The sequence below is a fragment of the Danio aesculapii genome, chromosome 1 (assembly GCF_903798145.1).
Source record: "Danio aesculapii chromosome 1, fDanAes4.1, whole genome shotgun sequence".
Taxonomy (NCBI): Eukaryota; Metazoa; Chordata; class Actinopteri; order Cypriniformes; family Danionidae; genus Danio; species Danio aesculapii.
In genome coordinates this window covers 9,790,408-9,807,254 of record NC_079435.1, presented here as the reverse complement: position 1 = coordinate 9,807,254, position 16,847 = coordinate 9,790,408, and the positions used below count along the sequence as shown (strand labels likewise).

Here is a 16,847-nt window from a genome sequence, read left to right as displayed (position 1 = left end):
TCGAAACTTCCAGTCTCATTCACTTCCAATCATTTTTAAACGTTAAAAACAGCTCGTTTTGCTGCTTGGTGTTGCAAACTGATATTTTCTTATTATATTATTCTACTTTGTCTGTATTCTAATGCAAACACTTGTCTGTGGAGTAAGTAGTTTGACCGTTTTCTGCCGTTTATTATTCCTAGTCATTTCTCCCATAGGCAGCTGAATCGGAAGTTCTAAAACAATCGCAAAAACGCGCGCACTTCCGCATTGAAGAATAAGGTCAATACAGCGGTTTAGAATGACGAAATCAACATTTCAGATGTTTTACAGTGTGCTCAGCCTGCTGGTTTGTCCATTCACACACATTTTTATCATCACGTGATCTCTTATAACGAAATTACATGACTTTTTAATGCGCATACTGGAATCGCTAGAAGTGTTTCCATCGTAGTTGATGCACATCTTTTCTTATCGAATAAAAAGTGTGCAACTGTGTGAGAAAATGCTGAGTAAATTCCACTTTTGAGTGAACTGTCCCTTTAAGGAAAACATTGTTATTGACCTGAATCTCAAGTAATAAATGCCGTTTTGTCTCAGTAACTCGGTGTGCATTTTTGATGGCACTGAAAAAAACAAAACAATAAAGCAAGGCACCAACACTTTCTATGAGCTGCAAACCTGATCCAAGCTGAGAAGAAAAAAAATGGAGCGACGACGAGGCTCACATTCCCAGTGTGTGCATTTCAACAGTACCTTTGACGAGGGTTTCTAAATCTATGTAAACCAAAGAAAACACCCTTCAAATCTTTACAAAAAATTGGTGATTATGATTTTGCAGTGGCTTCAAGACTGGGGCTGGATGATACAGATAGGAAATAATGCCGTCATCATTAACTTTACAGCAGTTTGAGAGTAATCACGTTTGCATGGACACCAATAATCTGATTTTAATATGAATAAGACAATACTCTGATGAAGAGTCTGGATTTTTGATTCATTTAATCCGATTAAGGTCATAATCGAACTAAACAGAAATCGAATTAAGATGCTGATTTTAGTGGCATTATTAAAGTGCAGTACAGACATGTAAACGACGTATTACCATCGTGTAGGACTTTTCACCGCATTTGGCAACAAGATAGTCCATACACACACTGCTGTTTGACACTATTCTCTGCACCTATTGAGTCAGTAAAGGACCACAGACACGCACACCATGAAATGCAGAGAATTTATTTCTCTCATTTGGCGTGCGGTCTCAAATTGCATTAAAACTACACTCTTCCAGCAGTCCTTACTTCATACTCGCATCCAATATCTTGGTTTTGTCATAGGGGGCATGAATGAAATGTTCCTAAATGAAAGTGAAAGTGCCAAACTGCAGTTAAAGCCAAAAAACTAAAAATGAAGCCCGAAATTACATTAAGCGCCGAAGGAAATGTGGATAGCCTGGTGATAATGATGTTAATCGATCTATGTGCTGTAACATGTGAAATGGGACCATGAAAGGAACGATCAAAAAACAGCTCATGTAAACACTTTCATCATATTATTGTTTTATTCACATTAAGGCAAATAATTTGATTACTGATGTCCATGTAAAAGTAGTCACTGATATGTATTTGCCCAGCACTTCATAATCAGTTTGCATTTAACTTTAACATGAACTAACAATGCAAAAAGAAAATCACGAACCCTTTATAACACTCATTGGAAAATAAAATACCTGGAGTGCCACTGGGGGGTTATTACAGGACCACTGAAGTTTTATGACTAATGATATTGTAATCGAAGCCAATGAAGTTCCTCTATATGACTCCTCGCCTAATAAAAGTACTATATTTTCTATATTTAATAATTGGTAGTGGTATTTGTTTATATTAAAAACTATAATATGTAAAAAATGTAGTTTTTTTTAAATGTTAATGATTCTTCAACACTGCACCAATATTTTTTTTTTATAATTATTACATAAAATACAACTAAGCCAACATATGTAAACTCAAATTTATTGTATAAAATAAAGGCATGCAGGGATGTTAGAGAACATTTTTTTAACTGACTGACAAAAAAATGGACTAATAAAATGACAATTTTGGTACTGAGGTAAATGAGACAGATCATTAAAAAATATTACTGTATTAACATCTTATGGATACCTGTTTTAGCCACAGAATAAAAATAACCAATGTAAATCATCAACTTTTGCTTCACAATTGCTTATTCATAGAGGACAACCGAACATTCTTGCGATTCAGTTATTTTAGAAATTCGGAGTTTACATTTTTGGCATTTGTTCTTGGAATTTTGCCACAAAATTCTAAAATAATATTAATAAAATTAACTATATTTAATGGTTATATTATTATAATATTATTATCAGAATTATTATAATTATAAATGAATAATAATAAATATTTTCATCTTAAACTTCTGACTTTTCTTTCCTGATACTGTGAATTTATATAAGAGAGAAAAAGTCATAATTGTGAGATAAAAACCAGCAAACAGGTTTTTTTAGGGCTCCACAATTTTATACTCGTCCGATGCATACTTTCTTTCTTTCCTAAAACACAGTTCGGTCTGTTTTATAGTCAAAGGTTATGTTGATGTCTTTGAGTCAACCTAAAAAACCTACCAGGAAAGCAGGATTTTCAGTGTTTTATCAGGGTCACGTTTGATGTCTTTGTGAATTAAATGTAACTTCTCCATATTGCAGTTTGGTACTGATTATTTTGGCAATCCTTAAAATATTAACATTTCATTTAAAAAGTGGTTTACATGTTATCTAACAAAAAATGTTGAATTACGTAGTTACAATTGAAGACAAAAGTCATTAGTCCTCTTGCGAAATTGTTTATCTTTTTCAAACACTTCCCAACACACATTTCTAAACATAATAGTTTTAATAACTCATTTCTAATAACTGATTTCTTTTATCTTTGCCATGATGGCAGTACATCGTATTTGACTAGATATTTTTCAAGAGACTAGTATTCAGCTTAAAGTGACATTTAAAGGCTAAACTTAAGGCTTAATTAGGCAAGTAATTTAGCCCCTTTCACACATATAGACCTTTCCGGAAAATTATCGGCAATTTTCCGGCCCTTTTTGAAAATACAGGTAAATTGGTAAACTTTCCGGAAAGAGAAGTTGTAACATTGCCAGTAATTTGCCGGAATGCTTCGCTGTGTGAACGCAGAAGGAAAATTGCCGGAAAGAGCGTGTTCATGTCTAGAACGTGCTGACGTGAGACGTCTACTCCAGCCAATCAGAACACTCAGACGCATCCACTTCCGCACTGTTTATGAAAATAAAAGCCTTTGGATACTTATCCAGACGCATTTAGCTGCTAGTTGTTAGTCAGATAACATTTCTATGTTCCTTCTTAATGCCAACTGTGTAAAAAATTATTGATAAAATGCTTATGATAAACTGCCGATTGTTTACCTTCAAGCTCTGCTTCAGTTACTTGACGCGTGTGCACGTGACGGAGCCGGTGAGCGCCAGCACACACACATAGATCTCGACATGTGAAAGTGTTCCTCCATATGTTTCATCAAAGTTGTTCACAATACTTATCCATCCACAGAATTTGTAATGTAGTCAAATGTGTAAACATTTAGCTGCGGTTCGCGCTTCTGCCGTTGGATGTCTCTGGGACAAAAGCAGCTGCATGAATGCTAAAGCTTTAAACAAAAGTGAAATCATCAACAAAAGCCCAACCCGTTCTATGTTTACAAATACAAGCGCAGCGGTTTAGAGCTCATTTCTGGTTAATTAGAATTTACTAGTATAAATGGATTGGATGGAACTGGAATTGATGTGTGAATGATCTTTTTCCAGAAAAATTCCAGAGCGTCCATGCCTGTGTGAACAGCGCTTTTTTGAATTTACCGCTAAAGTCGTTCTGGCAATTTTCCAGATATTTACTGGTATCACTGTGTGAAAGGGGCTTGTAGCCCCTTTCACAAATACAGAGTTTGTATGTGTGACCAGGCCCTTTTTGAAAATACCTGTAAATTGGTTCTGGCAATTTTCCGGAAAGAGAAGCTGTAACATTACTGGTAATTTGCTAGAATGCTGCGCTGTGTGAACAGAGGGAAGATTGGCGGAAAGAGCGTGGTCACGATTAGAACCGCGCTGACATGAGACGTCTACTCCAGCCAATCAGATCATTCAGATGCATTCACATCCGCGCTGTTTATGAAAATAAAAGCCTTTGAATATTTTCCAGACACATTTAGCTGCTAGTTATTAGTCAGATAACGTTTCTATGTTCCTTCTTAATGCCAACTGTGTAAAAAATTATCGATAAAATGCTTATGATAAACTGCCGTTTGTTTACCTTCAAGCTCTGCATCAGTTGCTTGACGCATGTGCACGTGAAGGAGCCGGGGTGAAAGTGTTCCTCCATATGTTTTCATCCAAGTTGTTCACAATACTTATCCATCCACAGAATTTGTAATGTGTTAACATTAACTTCTGCCGTTGGATGTCTCTAGGACAAAGCAGCTGCATGAATGCTAAAGCTTTAAATAAAAGTGAAACCATCAACAAAAGCCCGACCCCTATTATGTTTACAAATACAAGCGCAGTCGTTTAGAGCTCATTTCTGTTTAATGATGTCAGAATTTACAGGGTTTTTGGAATGGATGTGTGAATAATTTTTTCGGGAAAAATTCCGGAACGTTCTTGCCTGTGTGAACAGCGCTTTTTTAAATTACCGGTAAAGTCGTTCCAGCAATTTTCCGGATATTTACTGGTATCACTGTGTGAAAGGGGCTTGTATCAATATAGTATTGTATACATGTATTTTGTTCTGTAGACAATCAAAACAAATATCGCTTAAGGGGGCTAATAATATTAACCTTAAAATGCTTTTTCAAAAATGAAAAACTGCTTTTATTCTTGCCGAAATAAAACAAATAAGACCTTCTCCACAAGAATTAAATATTATCAGACACACTGTGAAAATTTCCTTGCTCTGTTAAACAGCATTTGGGAAATATTTGAAAAAGAAAAAAAACAATAATTTTGACTAACTGTATGCCAAAATCTAAATATATATATTTTTAATGTTAGTAAAATAATATAGTAAAATAGTCAAATAAAAACTAGCTGGGAAAACGTGTGTTTGTGTCATTCGTTTATTATGCTTGAACCTACCAAACACGTAGGCCACATTTACTGAATCTAGCAGCATTTTCCTCTTTCTCTTTGGAAGTCGTCGTTGTTTAAGAAAAACCACCTTACTTTAATGTTTACCATGTTAAAAAAAAATAGCAACTCCACAGTGCTGATGTGAGCGAAACCAAAACGTAGAAGATGGTTTGATATATTTACAGGTGTGCTGGACTCACCGAGAGCGTCTCAGAAAACGCTCTGAGTGTGTGACCTGATGAGGGCTCTTAAAAGTCTGTCAGATGTAGTACTGATGCGCTGCCAAGCTGTCCATGAAGGGCCGCACCAGATTATCTGTGGAGAAGTAGAAGACCAGGCCGAAGGTGATGGAGATGGGCAGAGCCGGAAGAGCCTTCTTGAAGATGGCCAGCAGAAGGAGCGTCAGACACAGACCCTACCACACACACAGACACCAGCAGCACAGTTACACATTTCAGTCAGGGGCAGCTGCAGTGAAATGGGGGCCCTAGCTAGCTCGCTCACTCTATCTATCAATCTATCTTTCTGTGTTCATCTATCTATCTATCTATCTATCTATCTATCTATCTATCTATCTATCTATCTATCTATCTGTCTGTCTGTCTGTCTGTCTGTCTGTCTGTCTATCTATCTATCTATCTATCTATCTATCTATCTGTCTGTCCGTCTCCATCCGACTGTAACAACCGCTGAACACGCTTCTCTGGGTACTTCGAACTATCTTGACCGTCAAAACACATCCACTTACTTCCACATTCATATGTATCTGTTTATGTCACGCCGCGGTTTTTAACAGTTTGGCGCCGTTTTGAGACTGAATAATACTTATGTTCGTCATTCTTCATCCTGTCAGTTTCGTTTCAGTCAGCTTCGCGGTTTTGAGCTTTTGGCGCCATCTTGTGACTGAATAATGCGCAGGTTAATGTAAACTCCATCAGCTGTTTTCCTTTCTGTCAGCTTTGCGTTTAATTAAGTAATTAATGAACTATTACAACTCAGAACAATGTTTTATGTCTAATATCTATCATTTGTGTCAAGTAGCCACGTAATAAGCCGAATAAAGTAGGTTTATTAGTTTCATTTCAGGTTGTTTTCGCAAAATAAATAAATCCCTTCAGACTTCAGTCGGGCAGCTGATAAACCTGTTAGGCTTTATTCTTTAATAACAGATGTTTATCCCTAACATACAATTTTGCAATATTGAATATTATATATTATATAATATCGATACAAATCAAAAAATCAAACTACTGCAGAACAGGACAAAATAACAGACTTGTTAAAGTAGTTCAGCAGTTGTTAGTGAATGAGTAGTTGTTAGACTTACGATGAGAATGGCCACAAAGCAGGCCAGTGTGGTGTTCCAGTCTCCTCCAGTCGCCGCTGCTTTTCCCACCAGCACACTGTAGAAGATGAAGTCTCCCAGCCCCAGCTTCACTCCTCCTGTCACACACACACACACGCACGCACACGCACACGCACACACACACAAAGCTTTAATCACAGGAGACTCAAGAAAACCTTAAACCTGTTTGTTTAGTTTGCCTTCGCATCCTGAGGCATTTTAACTTCATTATGCACATTTACCCAACTCAAGTCTTTAAAGCAAAGCTGTAATCAAACAATATGAACTGATTATGATCTGATGATTTTTTACCAAAATAATAGTACTAATATTAATAATAAACAGAGCTGCCAAACGATGAATCGTATAATAACACATAAAATGCGAGAGTACCTGTGTAATTTTATTATGTATATACAGTATCTAAAAATTAACACATACACACATATTTACAGTACACACATAAATTAAGTAAATACAACCTTTAATTTTGGATGTGATTAATCCCAATTAATAATTTGTCAGCACTAATAATTTATAAACCATAAATGATTAATTAATAAATAATCATTTTATGATTTTAACTAAACCAACATCAACAGTCACTGAGTTTTTGCCATGTCCTCTTAATTTATGCTACATTTATGAAGCACCTTTAAGCTAAAATGATCAAGTTTGTGGAGTTAGGAAAAGCATTTCATTCATTCATTTTCCTTCGGCTTAGTCCCTGATTATCAGGGGTCGTCACAGCGGAATGAACTGCCAACTATTCCAGCACATTTTACGCAGCAGATGCCCTTCCAGTTGCAATCCATTACTGGGAAACACCCATACATTCTCTCATTCACACACACACTGATAAACTATTTAGTTTATTCAATTCGCTTATAGCTCCACAAAGAAACAACAACTGGCCCAGCCGAGACTCGAACCAGCAACCTTCTTGCTTCCACTGAGCCACCATGCCGCAATAAAGCAGTTCATGTCACATTTTATTATGCGACTTAGTTCTAAAGTAAAGATGCTGGCTTGTTCTTGTTCAGATGTATTTTTCAACCAAGTTCTGGCAACCCTAATGAGTCAACATGCAACTCCTTCGTTGTGATTTTTCTTGAACCAGAGAGAGTACTTTGATACACAGTTCAAATATCTCATTAACAACTAGTCCAGTTCACTTCTGCACACACAGTTTTGTAAACACGCTTGGCACTACCTGATTTTTTCAGAATTTCATTTGCATGCAGAATGCGGTTGCCACTTCCGTAAATTTTACAGAACAGAACTGAGCACTAAAAGGTGAAGTCTTAACCAAATGTATCTGAAGCATGTATGTGACCACTTACGGTCTTCCTCCAGGTCCTCTTCTGCTGAATACTGCCTCCTCCCTGCCTGAGGCGCATCATCCTCTGACTCCACCCCTTCTTGTGTCCGAACTCCGCCCCCACTGCGCCGCCTTCCACCAGCTGAGAGGAAGAAAACGGCAGATAATTCACTATTTTCCAAAATACAACAACTATATTCCACTATATTTACAGTTAAATTATTCATTTAAAGGCCTCACTAGGTTAATTAGGCAGGTTAAGTCATTGTATAACGATGGTTTGTACTGTAGACAATCGGTAACAAATATTGCCTAAGAGGGCTAATAATTTTACCTTAAAATGGTCAACAAAAAACGTAAAACTGCTTTTATTCTTGCTGAAATAAAGCAAATAAGACCTTCTCCAGAAGAAAAAATATCATAGGAAATACTGTGAAAAATTCCTTGCTCTGTTAATCATCATTTGGGATAATAGTTTGGGCGTTTAGCAATATATATAGCACTCACCTGAATCTGTATTATTAGAGTCAGCCATTCCAACCATCCAGACCATGGCAGCTGAGATGATAAACATTTATTAGTATGTATCTGAATTTATACTGATTAAACTAACTTTGAGTCTCTCTGTGCTGAGTTTCATTGGTCAGGACATACATGAATATATGAGCGCAGGGAAAATGGGCTCATTTCTTTCTTGAGCCGTTTCCACCAGCATCCTCAACGGGCCTTTTGGACACAACACCGCGATCAGATCTGAAAAACAAACACACAACACTCACATAATCGGATACAGCAGATATGAGCATTTTTAGTGATTAAAAGTAAAAAAATTATAATTAAAAAAAGAAAAACTGAGTACAATTTACATTTGATGCTAATAAAGTAATAAACAATAATAAAGACAGTAAGAAAATGAAGGAAAGTGCTAAAATAAAATTAAGGTGGCGACCTCTGATAAAAAAGCAAATGAGGACAAGAAAGTAATAAGTACAATTACATTTAATGCAAAATTAAATTAAATTACATTAAATAACATTTAAAATTAAATTGAATTATGTTTGTGTTTTTTGTTGCACATAATGCTGTTCAGTTATTTAGTCATCTAAAACTAATGCCATGAAAGTAATGGCTACTTGGAAAAAATAAAATAAAATAATTAAGTAAATAAATTAAGTAAAGTAAAGTGGAGACCGCTGATGAATAAAAAAATAAGATGAAGAAAAGTGCTAAAATAAAATTAAATAAAATGTAAAAAATTATATTTAATTAAAGAAAACAATAAAATAAAGGTGTTTCATCGCCCTTTAATGAGTAAAGTGGAGACCCCTGATGAATAAAAAAAATAAGATGAAGAAAAGTGCTAAAATAAAATAAAATTAAATTAATCTAAATTAAATTAAATTAAATTAAATAATGAAGGGGGTTCATCCCACTTTGATGAGTAAAGTAAATTGGAGACCCTGATGAATAAAAAAATAAGATGAAAAAAAGTGCTAAAATAAAATAAAATTAATCTAAATTAAATTAAATAATAAAGGTGGTTCATCCCACTTTTGATGAGTAAAGTAAAGTGGAGACCCCTGATGAATAAAAAAATAAGATGAAAAAAGTGCAAAAATTTATTACTTTTTTTATTAGATTAAATTAAAAAAGAAATAAAGGTGGTTCATCCCCCTTTAATGAGTAAAGTAAAGTTGTGACCCCTGATAAAGAAGGAAATAAGGTAAATAAAATAAAATAATAAAGGTGGTTCATCTCACTTTGGTTACCCCGATAGAAGTAAAGTGAAAAAAAAGGGATACGAGCTAAATGACTTATTTTCTTCTACGAATCATAAAAGAAATTTTAAATAAGCATTGACGTCCATTACATATTTCATTCATTCAAAATAACATAATTCAACTTCAACTTCTTTACTTATGTTGCACATTTAACTGCAAGGTGAATTGTGAATTGAAAAGTGCTTCACATAACACATAAAAATGTTAAAATGTTAAATATTTCAAAAAACACGGACAACCAAGTACAAACATTAAATTAAAAACATTCCACAACAAGCATTTCTTAGAGTATGCTGAACTGAAAAAATGTGTCTTTAACTTCACACTGAAACTAAAACCCCAAAACACACCGTATATAGAGATGGCTCCCAGGATGACCCAGGCGGACCACTCTGGCAGGTATTTAATAAAGATGAGGGCCATGAGGGCACTGATGACGATGAGATACGCTTGCTGGAGCCGCAGCGGACCCTTCCAGTGGATGCAGATCATGCCCACCACACCGAAGTTCCAGATGATCATCACCAGCGTCGGGTAGTCCATCGCCACATTATACGTCTTGAAGACCTCTCTGAAAAACAACAAAACTCTGAACACTCTAAAAAAAAAAGTCAAATTGACCCAGCCGGGGCTCGAACCAGCGACCTTCTTAGAAGTCAATATTAAACAGTATTAAAATGAAAAGGAAATAAACCAAAATAAAAGAAAACAAGAAGCGGAAATAAGCAGAACTCACCCCAGATACATGAAGCTGAACCAGAAGAGCAGCATCAGTGAGGACAGAATCAGCCAGCCGTGAATGAACTACACACACAAACACACACACAGGGTTTGGTTTTTATCTTGACGAGTGTTTATAATCATAGGCTGTATCCAAAATGGCTCCCTAAACCCTTAAATAGTGCACTTTTTTGAGGGAGAACCCAACATTAAAGCATCAGGACAGTAATCGGACTACATTCACACATGCCATGCTTGACCAGGCTGTGGATTAAAGCTAATAACATTGTAAATAATGTCGAATTTCTTACACGGACCGATCATTTGGATTTACAAGACCTCAGTGTGTCATCAGGAACCACAACAATTGATTTGGTCTCATTTGTATGCATTTGTATGCATCTCTAAAACTCACTACATAAATCACCAAGGACCACAAATTCAGCTCAAAATCTTTAATCCATAATGTTCTACTGAAGAAAGAACCTGTGGGTGAGTAAATTAACAGGGAATTTTCATTTTTGGGTGAACTATCCCTACTGTACTAATAAATTATTGTAGGAAACATGAAGGTATAAGGATGATTTTGGAAACAGCAATAGTTTTATAGTAAGAGTAAAGCAAGTCTCACCTTATAGCAGCGGTACTTATAGAGCAGCACCAGGATGATGGTCATGAAGACGATCACACTGATCATGACCAGAGTGTTGAGCACAGAATTCAGCAGACGCTGGCCCACTGAGTTCGGGTCTTCTTCAAAAGGGGTGTAAATGCTGAAAAACACAAACACACTCACACTTTAATCGAGGTGATGCTTGTGATTTATTGTTAGACATTATGTTGTTCAGTTATTTAGTGATTTAAAAACTAAAGCTATGAAAGTAATGGCTATTTTGTAACTTGAAAAAAAAAAAAAAATAGACGGTTCACATAAATATAAAATAAGGTAAAAAAAGGGGATTCATGTAAAGTGCGCCTACCCCTAAAAAAAAAGGTAATAAGATGAGGAGAGTGCTAAAACAAAACAAAACAAAAAACACCACAAAACAAAACAAAAACAAAAACATAAACCAAAACAAAAAGCAAAGCAAAGCAAAAAAACAAAACAAAAACACCAAACAAAACACTGAACAAAAAACAAAAAAACTACACAAAAACATAACAAAAAACATAACAAAAAACAAAACAAACAAAACAAAACAAAACAAAAAACATAAACCAAAACAAAAAGCAAAGCAAAAAACAAAACAACACAACACTAAACAAAACACTGAACAAAAACAAAACAAAAAAAAAAAAAAAAGCAAAAACATAAAACAAAACAAAGCAAAAAACTAAACAAAAACATAAACCAAAACAAAAAGCAAAGCAAAAAACAAAACAACACTAAACAAAACACTGAACAAAAACAAAATACTAAACAAAAAACAAAAGCAAAAACATAAAACAAAACAAAGCAAAAAACTAAACAAAAACATAAAACAAAAAGCAAAGCAAAGCAAAGCAAAAAACAAAACAACACTAAACAAAACACTTAACAAAAACAAAAAACTAAACAAAAAACAAAACAAAAGCAAAAACATAAAACAAAACAAAGCAAAAAACTAAACAAAAACATAAAACAAAACACTGAACAAAAACTAAACAAAAACATAACAAAAAACAAAACAAAAACAAAACAAAAGACAAAACAAAGCACAAAACTAAAAAAACATAAAACAAAACAAAAAGCAAAGCAAAAAGCAAAGCAAAAAACAAAACAAAAACACTAAACAAAACACTGAACAAAAACAAAAAACTAAACAAAAACATAACAAAAAACAAAACAAAACAAAGCAAAAAACTAAACAAAAACATAAAACAAAACAAAAAGCAAAGCAAAAAACAAAACAAAAACACTAAACAAAACACTGAACAAAAACAAAAAACTAAACAAAAACATAACAAAAAACAAAAAAAAAAAAAAAAAACAAAACAAAGCAAAAACTAAACAAAAACATAAAACAAAACAAAAAGCAAAGCAAAAAGCAAAGCAAAAAACAAAACAAAAACACTAAACAAAACACTGAACAAAAACAAAAAACTAAACAAAAACATAACAAAAAACAAAAAAAAAACTAAACAAAACAAAAACATAACAAAACAAAAAGCATCACACAAAAAGCAAAGCAAAAAACAAAACAAAAACAACAAAAAACAAAACAAAAGCAAAAACAAAAAACAAAACAAAAACAACAAAAAACAAAACAAAAGCAAAAACAAAAAACAAAACAAAGCAAAAAACTAAACAAAAACATAAAACAAAACAAAAAGCAAAGCAAAAAACTAAACAAAAACACTAAACAAAACACTGAACAAAAACAAAAAAGTAAACAAAAACATAACAAAAAACAAACAAAACATAACTAAACAAAACAAAAAGCAAAGCAAAGATCAAAACAAAACTAAACTAAAAACTAAACAAAAACAAAGCAAAACAAAAAAGTAAAATAAAGTCAGTTCATCCTGCTGTGGTGACATCTGATAGAAGTGAGTAAAGTAAATAAGATAAAATATTGTTTATCCTCAGGTATTAAAAAGTATAACACAAATAAAAAATAGAAAAATATACATTTAAACTGTACATAAAAATACCTTTTACTGACATACCAACACTTGTATATATTAAATTATACAGTACATATATTAAAATAATACTAGTGTAGGCCAATAATAGCTTTTGTTAATCCACCTAATACTGGAGACACTATCAACTCTCATTTGCTGTCTGCAAGGTGTACAATTTTCTCCTTAACAACAGAAAAAAATAAATAAAAAATACCAACGTTAGAGCAACGTGAGGGTGAATAAATATAGCCACAATTCTTATATTTTCTGAACTTTTTTTGTCTGCCAAAAGAGAAAAGCTGTCTGTTTTTTAATCTCCTTAATAACAGAGAAAAACAGAATTTGCATTTAAAGCAACATGAGAGTACACAAATAGCCACAGTGGTGATATTATGTGAACTGAAAGGTAATGCGGGTCATACAGCCGCTGTCCGCTCTTCTCGGTGTAGAAACTGACGGACTTGATCGTGGCCACTACGACCACCATGCAGAGCGTGACGGGGATGAAGAGCATGATGACGTGTTTCGCGCCGTATTTGAGTGTGAGCTCCTCTTCTTCTCCATCAGGGGTGTCTGTGCGCTCTCTATCCACCGGCCCGGCATCTCCAGAGCCCGAGGCGGACCTCGAGCGAACCGCACCACTCTGGAGGAGACCACAAACACATCAGCTTTAACTTCACACTGGAATAAACATCTGCTGATTAACAGCTTCAGCATTTTGGGATTTACAAGTGCTTATTTAAGGGTTGTGAATTGCATTATGGGATGTTGATCTCTGCTCTGTCGACATTTGATGTTGCGAATTTAACTCAGTTAAACCAGTTTAACAAAGTGACTTTTATTGACATCTTAGTAGTGTAAAATAATAATATAATGTATAAGAAATAATAACATATGGAGGAATAAGCCTGTAAAAGAACAGAAAATGTACTGGCAGTTTATTACAAGGGTTTTTGAACCGTAATATACATACAACACAGCACAGACTGTAAAGAGTGTTGAGCTCTGACCCGTTTGCTGTCTGTGTCCTGGGGGAGAGACATGGCATGATCTTGGTTGTATGAGGGCACGGTTGGGCTTTCGGACTGGACCAGAGCGGACCTCTCGTTGTAGGAGTCCTCTTCACTGTCTGAGGTATTCATGAAGAGAAACTAACACACACACAAACACACAGACACATATCGATGACCAGAGTTCTGAACACACATTACAACACATCAACACTACCAACGCTTCATGTCTTTAAATGATGCAGTAAGAAATTGGTTTGGCGAGTGCTAAGTTGTGGAGCCGACACACTTCTCTATATTCATTCATTTTCCTTCAGATTTGTCCTTTTATTATGTTTTACACATAAATGCCCTTTCTGCTGCAACCCAGTATTGGGAAACATCCATACACACTCATACACTACGGCCAGTTTAGCTTATTCAATTCACCTATAGTGCATATCTTTGGACTGTGGAGGAAATCGGAGCACCCGGATGAAACCCACGCCAACATGGGGAGAACATGCAAACTCCAACTGACCTAGCGGGGACTTGAACCAGGGAGCTTCTTGCTGTGAGGCGACAGTGCTAAACACTGAGCCACTTCTCTATATAATGGATTTCTTCTCTTTTTCCCCCTTTTTATTCTTTTGCTTTCTTGAAGAAACTGTATTACGCTGTGTCTGACATTGTGTGCATTAAATATATTGAATAAATGTGTTAATTTGACATATAATATACCTTTTAAGCGAGATAAAGCAATGGAAAAATCAAGAGACCGCTTGAAAATTCCCAGTTTATTTTTAGTAGTCATGTGTTTGAGTGAAACATTTTTGTTTTATTCTGTAAACTACTTTTTAACCTCATTTTTAAACATAATGGTTTTAATAGCTAAAGTATTAATAGTAATGCAATTACTAAATAGTGCTTGAATAATGAATAACATGTCATAAAAATAGTTTAAAGCATTTTATGGGACACACTGTTCATCATTTAATCATCATTATTCATATTCAAGCAATATTTGGTGAAATAACCCACTAAACAAAATGGTTTACCATAAAAAAAGAAAAGAAAAAAAGTGTAAGAAACAATGCTCTAAATCAGTGTTTCCCAACCCTGTTCCTGAAGGCACACCAACAGTACACATTTTCAACCTCTCCCTAATCAAACACACCTGAATCAACTTATCATAACATCAGAAGAGACTCCAACACCTGAAGATAATGGGTCAGAAAAGGGAGACATCCAAAATATGTACTGTTGGTGTGCCTCCAGGAACAGGGTTGGGAAACACTGCTCTAAATAACAATATTTGAAAGACATTTTCCCACATTTTACAAAACAAAGCAAAATAGCTGTAAATATGAATATTGTCAAAAGGATTAAAAGAATATTCCTTGGATATATATATATATACATACACAGTCAAGTCTGAAATTATTTTCACGTATAAATCACATATAAATATTTTATATTTTCATCATATTGTTATGTTACTGATCTCATAAGAGAGAATTTGCTGAACATATACAGAAGCGTTTAAATTGCATAATATAACACACTAAAGAACATCTAAAAATAAAAGCATAAACATAACAGACAAAGTCATATAGATATATATTTATAGCTCTATTTAGCTCTCTGGAATAGTAGCATCATTCTACAATGCTTGTGTAAGTGGATTAAGCTCAAAACACACACAAAATGAGAGTTTTTACAAACTAACTACATTGTCAAAAGGATTAAAAGAACATTTCTAGCAGATATATATACAGTCAAGCCTGAAATTATTTTCGGCTTGACTGTATATGTTTGGCAAATTCTCCCTTATGAGATTAGTATCAACGTGAAATATCATAAAAATTAATGTAAAAACATAACATGATGTAAATATTTATATTATGTGAAGCATAATGTAAATATTTATATTATGTGAAGCATAAGCAATGATGAGCAGCTATATTACTTTTCTTAATGCACTTTCCTGATTAATACACAATATATCAGTAACAAAATCTGTGTGGGACATTTACGGCAGTTGTTTACATGTTGTACAGTAGTCTGAACATGTTTAAATCAGTTATTATTGTATTTTTCAAGTTTAACGATGCTTAATTAGGCTAATTATTTTAATATGATGTCCAAAAACTATTTACAAACTAATTTATAAACATAGAAAAGCTTAAAAAAGGAGGAAATATGTCTTCTAAATGAAGCAACTGAGTAACTGATATGATGCTGATGTATCATGTTTCCATAGTGGCGTTAGTTTAAAGATGAAATATTACAGATTACGAGAAGGTTTAATGTAAACACAACAGACAAAATAATATAGATATATATATATATATTTATAGCTCTATTTAGCCCTCTGGAATAGTAGCATCATTCTACAATGCTTGTGTAAGGGGATTAAGCACAAAACACACACAATGTGGATCTATACAAACTAACAAACGACAATCGTGGGCCAAATATATGCGTTAATCCGCAGTTATAATGTATATATTTTGCTGTCATGTTTTCATTTTGTTCCTCAAAGAAAGATGAAAGCATTCATCATCCATGACTGCTAAACATCGTCTAATATGTCTGAAAAACCAGTTCCTTCCCGCGTCAAAATAAGATATATGATGAGAGGTGAGGTGGTAAATACCTTTAAATGTGACTGAATTTACATGAAGGATGATCCAGCGCTGTATTATGGAGAAATACTCCGTCAAAACATCGCCAATTCAGTGAGGAAGTGATTCCCCATCAGCTGATCCCCAGCGCATCACGTGGCACGCCAGCGCGTGATGTCACCTGAACACATTCATTGGATATTCATTCATTTTCTTGTCGGCTTAGTCCGTTTATTAATCCGGGGTCGCCACAGCGGAATGAACCGCCAACTTATCCAGTACATGTTTTACGCAGCGGATGCCCCTCCAGCC

At 34.5% G+C, this 16,847-nt stretch overlaps 2 protein-coding genes across 3 annotated transcripts in view; both read right to left on the bottom strand.

The window, feature by feature from the left end:
* Positions 1-5,437, bottom strand: part of spast (spastin) — a 32,489-nt gene extending 27,052 nt beyond the window's left edge. For both annotated transcript variants that reach the window (XM_056456536.1, XM_056456537.1), the window contains exon 1: positions 5,346-5,437. The gene's annotated coding sequence lies outside the window, so the exon portion shown is untranslated. The remainder of the gene's footprint in view (positions 1-5,345) is intronic.
* On the bottom strand, positions 5,119-16,689 carry psen2 (presenilin 2). Its single transcript, XM_056456542.1, has 11 exons — positions 16,568-16,689; positions 13,930-14,070; positions 13,342-13,562; positions 10,944-11,085; positions 10,329-10,396; positions 9,943-10,163; positions 8,466-8,564; positions 8,319-8,369; positions 7,834-7,953; positions 6,473-6,588; positions 5,119-5,560 (listed from the first exon to the last, which is right to left on the bottom strand). The coding sequence occupies exons 2-11, from the start codon at positions 14,059-14,061 to the stop codon at positions 5,405-5,407; spliced, it is 1,326 nt and encodes a 441-aa protein (XP_056312517.1). The 5' UTR covers positions 14,062-14,070; positions 16,568-16,689; the 3' UTR covers positions 5,119-5,404.
* Positions 16,690-16,847: the final 158 nt, after the last annotated feature.